The sequence below is a fragment of the Patella vulgata genome, chromosome 2, assembly GCF_932274485.2.
Source record: "Patella vulgata chromosome 2, xgPatVulg1.2, whole genome shotgun sequence".
Classification (NCBI taxonomy): Eukaryota; Metazoa; Mollusca; class Gastropoda; family Patellidae; genus Patella; species Patella vulgata.
Window position 1 is genome coordinate 29619029 of NC_065880.2, and position 12072 is coordinate 29631100.

At 34.6% G+C, this 12072-nt stretch overlaps 1 protein-coding gene across 1 annotated transcript; it reads left to right on the top strand.

Annotated features, from left to right (window-relative positions):
- Positions 1 to 300: 300 nt before the first annotated feature.
- On the top strand, positions 301 to 9326 carry LOC126811381 (prefoldin subunit 1). The gene is made up of 4 exons (XM_050536952.2): positions 301 to 452; positions 7071 to 7237; positions 8166 to 8250; positions 8937 to 9326. Exons 1-4 carry the CDS (start codon positions 405 to 407, stop codon positions 9018 to 9020), a joined length of 384 nt encoding a protein of 127 aa, XP_050392909.1. The 5' UTR covers positions 301 to 404; the 3' UTR covers positions 9021 to 9326.
- The last annotated feature ends 2746 nt before the right edge of the window (positions 9327 to 12072 follow it).

Below are 12072 nucleotides of genomic sequence, written 5' to 3' on the forward strand. Positions count from 1 at the left end.
CTTCTTAAGGGGCCCTTGAGCCTACCATACTCATAGGCTCATATTCTACATCCCTGCTGGAGAAGTATAATATACGTTATGTTTAAAATTTGACGGGGCAAGAGGGCGCATTTAAAAATAATCTTTCTCGGTGGGTGAAATGACGTGGTTTAAGAGGAGTAACTCCATTTATTTTGTGCGATCGAAAAGAGTTACCTCCCATTTCATATTTGAGTAATCATTGTTTGATAACAAAATTATTCCGATATTAATGAATGCTATTGAGTTCACAAATATGTAAGCTATCAGATACAACCAAATAATTGTCTAGTTTACCTAATAAATTACATTTTTATTTATTAATAATATGTGCTAATTATTAATATCAGCGCAGTATTGACTAACTCGTCCCCTTGCAATCCATCATGGCTACGAAAGAAAACACGATCATAGTTGATCTTGAACTAAAAAAGGTAATACATTCTTGCAGGTTCTAAATTATGTTATTTTTTTCTCCAGTAACATTTGAAAACATTTCATTGTACTAATAAACAAACTGTTTATTTGATTTTCTGAAACAATTCACCGGTTGTTGAGATCTCGACTGATGCCGGTGTGGTGGGATTGGATTAGGATTAGCTACGAGAACGTAGCTAAAAACGTTGAGATATACTGATGTGTTTGTTTTTAGCTACGATTGGATGCCTTTTAGTTCCAAGTGGCAAACTCAATTTCTTTATTAATGCATGTAACATCTTTATAATAGATAAGTTTATGATATTATGATTAATTAAACTTACAGAGGCCAATGTAGTGGCACAACTGTCGCCTAACTCCAAATATTCACGTTTAAATTAATGAAGCATTGTTTTTGTCTGACATTTCACCGCCATCGAAATCCATTCATAGTTACTGTGCTTTCGATTGTCCTTTTGATTGGCTGTTATAAAAGCCTTATATTTAGCCCCGCCTTCATGATAACAGCGTATCGTTTAAAAAGATGGCGGTCTTAGTAACGGCTTAACGCCTCAATTTTAATTGTAGTTGGGTGTTGTAGAAATATTATAAATAACAATAATCAATCGTTGTTTTGATTAAAACTATTGTCAATTTTGTTTAAAAATGCCGGGTTTGAATCGCTCCGGCAGCTGCAACGTTATAGGTCATGGCCTCAGTTCTTAACTCGAAACACAGAGGGTTGAGAGATTAAGGTTTGTTATCTAGATTAGGATTATCTACGAGAACATATATAGCTAAAAACGTTGAGATATGCTGATGTGCTTGTTTTTAGCTACGATTGGGTGACTTTAGTTCCAAGTGGTAAACTCAGTTTCTTTAGTAATGCATATAACATCTTAAAAATAAGATAATTTTATACTATTATGACTAATTTATTAAACTTGCAGAGGCCAATGTAGTGGCAAAATTATTGCCCAACTCCAAATATTTGTGATTAAATTATTGAAGCGTTGTTTTTATCCGACATACACCGGCATCGAAGTCCATTCATAGTTACGGTGCTTTAGACATTGCCTTTCTGATTGGCTGTTATAAAAGTCTTATATTTAGCTCCGCCTTCATGATGACAGCTGGTCATGGCGTTCTAAGCAAGGACGTGGATTTGTCATAACTTTTTGGGGGGGGGGGGGGACAGACGAACCCTGGAACCTTTCATTACCAAACGAAATAAATACATGTAATTACGAACAGTTTACTGTACCAGTTATATTTTGATGAAGGCTGTAACTAGGGGTAATATGATGACAATTTGGAAAAATTGACTACCTACATCAAAGCTGCATAAATATTAATTGTTCATGAAGTTAAGTGAATCTTCTACGATCAGTACTGTTCTCTTTGAATATCTTGGCGACATGAAGGGGTTCATTATGCACCACACACGCCATCAAGTGGTTCAGTCGGTTTTGCGTCATGGAGTTGCGCAGCCAAGTTTTGATATAGCGCAGAGTGCTGAAGGATCGCTCGGCTGAGCAGGAACTAGCAGGGTTCAGCAGTGTGAGATGAGAAGAGCTTCGACAGAAGGGAACATCTGCCTCACTTCAGGTGACATAATGAGGAATGCTTCGCACACAAGTGAAATAGAGTTGGCTGAAAACTGGCGCTTGAAGAATGGCAATTATTGTTCCAAGTCACAATTCAGTTCCAGATACATAGAAATCAGCTCACCTTCTTGTGGATATAAACCTGAAAATCTGTCCTGGGGATCAAAATCATGGGGGGGGGGCAGGGACCTATTGGTCCCCCCATTCCGATTCTAAGGGATGTCCCCCCTCAGAATCAGAAGGGGGACTAAATCCATGCCCATAGTTCTTAGTAAAGGCTTAACGCCTCGATTTTAAATACGATGACTTATACCCGTTTCAGGTAATTGTAGTTGGGTTAAACAGAAATATTATAAATAACAATAATCAATCGTTGTTTTGATGAAAAATATTGTCAATTTTGTTTACTGAGGCCCGATGTGATTCACGTTTGGATTTTCTACGTTGAACTATATAGGACCACCTCTTATCTCGAAACACGGGGGGTTGAGAGGTGAGGTTTGTTATCTAGGATTGGATTCCCTCGAGCCCTGGGGTGTAATGACTCCCAATGTAGTCCCAGTCCTAAAGTGAAAGAGACAGAAATACTTGACTAAAATCATTTGGATAATGTATTTGTTATTATTTGATTAAATACAAAATTGTTGTTTTCCATGATATTCGACAGTGTGATTTAGACGACTTTGTCATTGACTCACTTACCGGCAGGTCTGAGAAAGTTCACCTGGATTTTCCAGCATGGTTCCCCCTTGTCAGTGATGCAGGGCAGAGTGCATGGCAAGTGACAATGTTTAGTCATTCGAATGGGACAAAAAACGAGGCCTGTTGCAATTCGGAATAAGAGTAGACTGTAGCTCTGCAGTGTTTTTTTTTTTTTTTTTCAAGATCAAACATAATACTATAGGAGCTTTTCTGGATTTGCCTTTTGATTGACAGTACCTTTGTTCTGTTACCTTGTTGTAATGGAACTGCAGCTGACAACTATTTCCTATTCTATTTATGTTTATGTGATTTACTGACCAATGCCAGAAGTGATAGTTACATTTATGAGATTATTATTTTTTCTTTATTTTTTAGGGGCTAATCTGTGGTTAAAATTCACCGATATTGTCTTACATTAAACCACAGGTCACCTCTCGAATCCACTCTATTATTTACCCTAATACTCTGGTCCCTCACGTTTTACAACCAAACAGATGTCATGTATTAATTGTTTGCAGGACAATGAATGCAAAAGATATCAATACTTTATCCTATTTTAAATTCTAGTGCGGCATGCTGCGTTCTCTGCTGTACAATATACAGTGAGCTATATAGGACACAGATCACCAAATATTCCTACGCCGTCACCCACGAAACAAGGGCCAAAGCTATTTTTAGTCTTCCTCTCCCTTTTCCTTTTTCCCCCTTTTGCATGGCGATTTTTGTTGACTTTTTGGTGTAGAATTGAGGAAAAGGGTTTGAAAATACATTTTCTGCCAGGTTTTGGTGAATATTCATAATTTTGATGCGGAAGGATACAAGAGTTGAGAGGTTGGTTACGTAGAAATGTAGGGCCTGAAATTGCATGTTTACTTGTCTCTACTTCCAGCTTGTGTATCTCAAGTTTTTCATGAAGAACCTCATACGTGCTTTTGGGCAAGTGGTTGCCACATGTTGCTCCATCTGTGGTAGAAAGCGTTCTACCCAACGAAAATTTGGGGAAAAGTTAGAGCCGGTCTAAGATACGAGAATTAACATTGGAGTCAATGGGAAATCTTTAGTGATCTGTGTCCTGTCTGTGTGTGATAAGGCTGTCACTGATATGCCTTAGTTTTGAAAATATGAAGATTAAATTCTCAGAAAATATGAATAAAATAGTTTGGCTACAGAAAAACTAAAAAAAGTTAATTAAAAAAAAAAAATCAAAGTTTTGAAGAAAAATTGTGATTTTACTGCAAATTTCTCAATTTTCAATTTTTATTGAATTTTTAACAGTAAGTAAAATATTCTAATGCCCAATGTTGGCTTATTCAGTCTCAGAAAGCACAGATAAAATGAACAGTATTGAAATTTCACCAAATTTTGTCTAAAAATCAGGAATATTTACAAAAAATCTTGAGATTCCCCCCATTTGGATGTAGAAATTAATATTTTCATGACTACTAAAATGAGTCAAAATGTCTAAAAATGCCCATATTTTCTTTGCTAATATAACTTAGATGGGATCTACATGTTTGTCAGGTTTAGAAATAGCTCCAGCTTTCCTACAGAAAATTGAAAATTGGTAACACTGAGTTAATAATGTACAGCAGATGGGTTTGTACAAAATGTTCAAAACAGGGGTTGGCTCAATTTTGCCACTATTTTACCCAGAATAAGCATTTTTTTCTTCTTTGAAACATTAAATTCTTGCATTTCCTTCATGTAGGAAGCAATATCCCAGCCTTTCTAGACATTTTTTACTCCATCATTCTGTTTAGAGAGGCAATAAATGCCCCACCCCACCCTTTTCTATTAATGTGTTTTGAGGGATTTAAATGCACCTGTGTTGACATGTAAATGATCTTAATTGGAATTTGTGGTTGAATTACAGCTAAGAATGTTATTTTTCACCCAAAAATATTTTTTTTGTGCATTTCAAGGATTTCTAACCCTTATTTGTTCAGAGTCAAACGTAGAACCCTGAGGCATTTCAGGCCAATGAGACCAGACCCAGATATAAAACTGGTGTAGATGTGTAAATGTCAGTTTAATGTTCAATATTTTCTTATCAAAATCCAGCATTTGTGGTGTTTGCTGCATTTATGTTGCCTATAAAACAATAAAATGTTAATTTTTCTCCTTTTCAGGCCTCTTTTTATGTTGTCAAGTCTGTCATGACTACTTTTTTGACTTCATTTTTTCAGGAAATTAATGTAAAGTTCCAGACATCTTGCTTCAGCACAAGGATTGCAATACAAATTTGTAACATGCCTCTGAGGTTTGAGATGTTGGAAACATTGAAATATTCCCAAATTTGTGAAAATTGTGTATTCTGTGACCCTTCTGTTAGAGAGGGGTGATCATAGACCAAATATGGCATTTTTTTCATTCATCAAGGCCTATTTTTAACCATAATTCATATTTATTGCACCTATTTTAGTTTATATGTGCATATGTTAGCCAGGGATGGTAAAACATAGCTATTAGACAGATTCCTTTGGTAATGTAAGTTCTGCAACCATAGATTAGATTAATTCAATCAGTGGCATGTTCAGGGGGTAGGCATACATGTTTCAGTATAGATCTCTAATATTACAATCATTGCAACTGGTTTGCATTTTTTCTGTTTGCATATTGTCCACAGATTCTAAAAATATATTTCTTGTCCGTCCGGATATTTAAAAAAGTGGAAAATTATTGGTATTTTGAGAGATGCTACATGTAAATTTTGTACATTTTTCATCACATGGCAGTAAAAAATTATATTTTTGAAAAAAATTCCAAATTATGAGTGTTTTGTATGTAGTTTCTTTGTTACTTGTCTAATTTTTTCACAGAACTCAGATACTGCCTTTAATAAGAAAGATTTTTAAATTTTAGCACAAAAGGCCTATGGACCTGAGATGCACCAGTGTACATAAAGCAGCATGTGTACTTAAAGGGCCATCATTTTTACAGTTATTCTTTGATTTTGATTTTCTTTCACCGGCATGTTGCCAGAACACATGGGAAGGAAATAAAAAAGGCCTTTTGGTGATCCCTGAAGTTTCACCCCTATATAGGACACAGATCACCAAATATTCCTACGCCGTCACCCACGAAACAAGGGCCAAAGCTATTTTTAGTCTTCCTCTCCCTTTTCCTTTTTCCCCCTTTTGCATGGCGATTTTTGTTGACTTTTTGGTGTAGAATTGAGGAAAAGAGTTCGAAAATACATTTTCTGCCAGGTTTTGGTGAATATTCATAATTTTGATGCGGAAGGATACAAGAGTTGAGAGGTTGGTTACGTAGAAATGTAGGGCCTGAAATTGCATGTTTACTTGTCTCTACTTCCAGCTTGTGTATCTCAAGTTTTTCATGAAGAACCTCATACGTGCTTTTGGGCAAGTGGTTGCCACATGTTGCTCCATCTGTGGTAGAAAGCGTTCTACCCAACGAAAATTTGGGGAAAAGTTAGAGCCGGTCTAAGATACGAGAATTAACATTGGAGTCAATGGGAAATCTTTAGTGATCTGTGTCCATATAAACGGTACTACATGTTGGTCGATGGGGTTATCACTATCAGTCTAAAAATAATTCTAGTGCCCCATGCTACATTCCCTGCTGTACAAACTACAGTGAGCTATAAATGGTACTACATAATTATGTGTTGGTCATTGAGGTTATCACTATTGGTCTAAAAATAATTGCATAAATAAGTATGGAGTTTAATCAGGGAACTAGAAATATTGGGGTAATTTATCTGATCACCGTAACTTTGTAACTTGCTAAAAAATAATAATAAATAATACCGGTAATTGTATTTAGAATCCGGTTGATGAACTATATATATATATTTATCAGCAATACGTCATGTCTAATTGATGATACATGTACTGTGAATGAAATCTGTATAAAACTTGGTTAAAATCATCTAAACCTAATTCACTGTGGATCCAAATTAGAACAATAAAAGTATTATTTTACAAATGATCTGAAGTCAGTAAAGTATTAAAAACTATATATGCACCTTACAGTAAAAGTAGCATTCAACAATATGATTTCTACAAAGAGTAAAATACATATTTTCCATAAATTAGCATTTACATAGAAGGCCAGTCTTCTACTGCACATATTGGTAGATCATGAATAAGTACATGAATTTAATACCATACATAAAACAACACTTTAAATCGAGATAATAGTGCAAATCATCATGTGCGACAATTGAAGTTTGTTCATTTCAGACAAATGAATAAACAGGGGAACTTTACTGTCCAATTTTATTTGATTGTTTTATTTTGTTTGTGTGAATACTAGTGTAATGTTATTTGTAAGAAGAAAATATATATCTATATCTTTCAGGCCTTTCAAGAACTTCAGAATAAGATGATTACAACAACACAACAGTTAAAAGTCTCTGATGCTCAAATAGAAACCTTGAAACGTCAAATAACTCACTCTAAATTAGTCACCAAAGAAATAGCAGCCCTGCCATCAGAAACAAGAGTTTTTCAAGGAGTTGGTAGAATGTAAGTTTCATGGCATGGTAAACCTATAAATGAGATTTAACGTCCAATGAAGATAGGCATACATAGTGTAATATAAGGGAAATTTCGCCTACGCTTATTTAAATTTTGAACTATCAACTATGTATTGGTTATGATATACATGTGATCTTGATTTTCCATCCCATCCTAACAACTCCATCCTGCACCACTAACAATGGGGATACCCGGCTAGAAAACCTTAAGGATCTGTATCAGGGTCTCATGATTAGTAGGGCAGCACCATACTCATCTAGCAATAATGGCACCCAGGTGAATATATAAACAAACGGTCTACTTCGTGGATGAATCTCAATGGACCTTTATGACGTATTCTTTAAAATTTCTATGGTTATTATTCTATTTATTAACAGTTTTTATATGCCCACATTGAAATGTTTTTGTATATTGTCGTCGCCTCCGTCCATCTAGAGGCTAAAGTTAATATCCAATTGACTTTTAATTATGAGATGAAGAAGTATACTGATTTCCGATTATGAGATGAAGAAGTATACTGATTTCCGATAATGTGGATGCCTTAGAGGCTAAAGTTAATAACTGATTGACCTTAAATTTATACACAGTGTTTAACTTCATAAGACGAAGAAGCCTATTGATTTTCATTGATTTCCGATAGTTACTGCCAGAGTTATGGCCCTGGTCACTTTGAAAATGATATTGAATGTTTTGTATACTGAACATTAGCATGGGCCAAACAATTTTTAATGGTTTTCTGATAATTACTTCATGAGTTGTTACTGTTAATCAGATTTTAATGTATTGTAAATGTTTCATTACCGACTAAAGTAAAAATATGCGACAACTCTTGTTGTATACCCAGACGATTTAGCTGCTGTGGGCCTGGCAACCTATCTTTGAAATTGAGGTAATAGAGTACACAAATTTTCTTCAGGTTTTTATTGCAACCAATACCAACAATACAGAAAAATTTAGATGCTAAAATGAAAGCCTCTGAAGAAAAAATCAAAACAATTGATGTAAGTTTTCGGTAATATAATCTCTTAAAGATACCTTCCCGCATAAAAACTGGGTGGGTTGATGATATATTTGGACTAAAACATATTTAAACTAATTTATCTATCAAACATTTGCTTCAAATCCCTCTCAAAACATTGTATTCGTGAGAAAACACCAAAAGATATAAAATATCTATTTTTAGAAGCCATGTTTGTCATGTAACTTGATTGAGGGAGGGAGCATTTTTAGAATGTATTTGTCATTACTTACTGTCCATTTGCCATACATACTGAAGCCTAAGTAAATTCTTGGATTATATTCTGCCCTCTTCTTTTTCCAGTGTTTAATTGCAGAGTCTGTTGTATGTTTAAACCCCTCAATATTCCCAAAACCACCTAATTATTCGATCAAGAAATAACAACCACTCCATAAGTCAAGGTGGCAGACAATGAGCCGTCGGGTTGCTATTTTTGCCCAGTGCTCGTCTCATGGGTGTTTTTCAGGCAAACCAGTATTTTTCTAGTAAGATTGGAGGTCCCTACTTTCCATTTCTACCAAATTTATTGGAAATAACTACACTATAAATACTTTTGTGATAATGTATCTTTAAATCTTTATGATGATGTATAATACCATTAGTAATATCTTTATCTGGCTCCCCAACAATAAGAATTATAAGTTCTCAATGTTCTGTTTATAATTTCAGACAAATAAAGGTTATTTAGAAAGAAGTATCAAGGAAAGTGAGGATAGTTTACGAGAATTAGTGTTATCAAAGAAAGGGAGATAACTTCTTGGCGACTGTTATCAAAGACTTGTAACTTATATCCTCATATTTTGTTATCATGCCTTATGTTTTCACTGTAGATGCTGCATCATAAAAACAATAAAAAGATGACCTGGCTTACCTTTAAAAAAATTAATATAAGCTTATATATATATATATGTGTGAAAACCATAAGGGCCTATGATAAGCCTTTGCTTGTCCAAAATTAATATGGTTTGCATTATATTGTACAGAAATAGACATGTTTTGGATTTTTACCAATCAAGATTAAAATTAATACAGCTTATTTAATAAAGGTCAAATCTTGAAGTTGAGTTTATTTGTTTTTTAAATATGTTGTATTCAGTAGGAATTGTTTTGGTCAAGGGATTTTGGTTAACACAAATTGAATAAGAACCCACATACATTAATAGTATATACAATAAAGGGGAATTACATGTATGTAAGATTAGATAAAGAGTTGACAGTTTAAAAATAGATAATGAAAAGAGAATATGTTAAAAAATTACAGTCAAATTACTTTAGTCTGGGCCGAGTTATCATTGTTAGAAGAAAAATGTAGCCACAATTATCATTGTTGCCATTGTTAAGATAATAAACAAAGTCTTGATTATCCATATATAAATTAAATCATTAAATGGCCAAACCGTTCTAATCTATTTAAAATCAAAGCTATCCAATTGATTATGATTGTGGTCTTGTCTAATTAATAACTTGTATAACATTTAAGGTCTAAAGAAAGATCTACAATAGGCAGATTTAGCTCTTGCATAATGTATGTTTAATAATAAATCCTGATAGCAAGCTACCATTGTGTCAGCAGGGTTATTTCTAGATGATTTATTTGTCTGAAATATCTGGGTATGCACAATTCCATAATGTGCTAAGGAGAAATATTTTCATAATTATTTTCTTGTGCTAGGTTAGATGTGAGTGTATAACTATAAATGTTGTAATGCCAGTTATTGCTAAAACTTTTGTAGCATTAGTGAAAGATGTACAGAAACTATAATCTACATAATCATACAAACTTATTAGCATGCCCAATTTACAATACAAAAACATGCCCAATTTACAATACAATAACATGCCCAATTTACAATACAAAAACATGCCCAATTTACAATACAATTACATGATGCCCAATTTACAATGGAATGTGTTATACTGTCATAAAAACCTATGTTGAATATTTTCCCCGTTTAATCTTCAATGTGTCATTAAGCACATCTCCCAAGGTCTAGTTCGAACATTTGAAACATTTTCCTGTATTCGCGACCAACCCCGACTCGACCAACCCCAAATGCCGCCTGTTAATGGCACCGTCTGAAGGATCGCGATAGATACCCTCAACCCACCCACCCACATTTTTACTTTTTTGTCATAATAACTGTGTAAAAACCAGGGACTCCAAGACAAACGTCATTCTCTGTAATTAGTCTGAAGAAGAAATTGGTCCTAGTCTAAATTTTATTGCCGGATTGTGAAGCCTCCTGGCAAATAAAAATATTTAAAAAATAAATGTAGATGTATTACATTTATCATTCATTTCAATTTGATTTAATTTGAAAAAATTCTGAAGTAAGCAATGTTTCCATACATGACGTGCGTCATCGTTTTCTGATTCTCTGACCGTTGCTGCCAGCTGAACGTCAAACAGAATCATTGGTCCATGAGAGTTTAGCACCTTCAATCAAGCAAGAAAAATCGTTAACTTTGATCTCGGCTCCCATTACAAGAGAGGAGATATAAACTCTAAGTGTTAAATGTGCAGAACGAAAAATAACATTATTATGTGTCGCACCTGTATCATGCTTATTTCTCTGCTGTCAATCAAAAGTCTGGTAGAATGGAAGTAAGTTGAGAGAAACAATGGTGTAGACATCTAGTATTCTAGCATCTTACACGATGTTATACATCTCCTGATCATGTTATACACCTTACAGCTGTAAGTGATACGCTGTGTATATTTAACGATAGATCGTTTTACAAAACCCTCTTCTCTTTTATATTTCTCTTATAAACGCTAAGAACGATAATGGTTTCTTGAAAAGGATCTATTGGTTAGTAAATAAAATGGAGTTAAGCGTTCTACTATTCCAGGCGGACAGGGCTAATAAAGGGCATGCGACATCGTTTCCACCTACAATTCAACCAACTCCAATTATCAGGGGTTCTTTTTTGTGCTTGTCATAGAGTGCACCGGTGGTCCTCGATTTTCGTTTCATCCAAAAGACAGATCATTTTCCAGAACTTTCTTGTGCAACACCGAGAAATTTCGTTGGAATTTCAAAACAATAATAATAAATATCGTATTAGAATCAAAATGGTTGGAACCTATTCTTTCCGTTACTTATAAACAAAAAGGAACCACGGTGGCTCGGTAGATATGGCGCTGTCTCAGTAACCGGTATTGACCAAGAAAGTTTCTCAGAGGCACTGGCAATGAACAATGTCTAGTCATTCGAACGGCACAAAAAACCGAGGTCCAGTGGACATGTTGGCTTGCATGTACAAGACACATGGCCTGTTTTAACGTTCCTCTGGATAACAAATCTGTGCTTTGAAAATCTGAAATCCGTGCTTTGAAAAAATGTTATGTAGCCTTGTGAATCTGAGAAGATTGTATGGGGAAACTGAGCTATCTTTATGATCATCGACCACTTTCGATTTCTGTTTCAAAAGTTTTGTATTGTTGACGTTCATGTATTCCCACCACCACATCGTCAGGTGCAGGTGACAGTGAAGGTTCGTTTGTCTTTGGATCGACTTCGGATGTTTACTTTGACTGCTAATGATACTGAAACGTAGTTATAGATTTAAATATATTAATCCTGTTATATTTTGGTTATAAAAGTGTAAGCGTGATATCGCCCATAAAACCATAAAATCGGCATTGGCAAGACTCCTTCATTTCAATGACAGCTTAAATCTGATTTCAAAGAAAATGGAAAATTGATAAAGAAGCAGTTGTATGTAGCGTGAACTACCAAAAATGAAACCGTAAAAAAATGAAATATCTGAATTTACTTAGATTTAAGAATTTTCCAAATTT

What these genes read in the sequence shown, in the direction of transcription:
- LOC126811381 (XM_050536952.2), top strand. Translation starts at nt 405, where the DNA reads ATGGCTACGAAAGAAAACACGATCATAGTTGATCTTGAACTAAAAAAG. An exon ending in TTGATCTTGAACTAAAAAAG is followed by an intron (nt 453 to 7,070) that starts GTAATACATTCT and finishes TATATCTTTCAG; the next exon opens with GCCTTTCAAGAACTTCAGAA. An exon ending in TTTCAAGGAGTTGGTAGAAT is followed by an intron (nt 7,238 to 8,165) that starts GTAAGTTTCATG and finishes AATTTTCTTCAG; the next exon opens with GTTTTTATTGCAACCAATAC.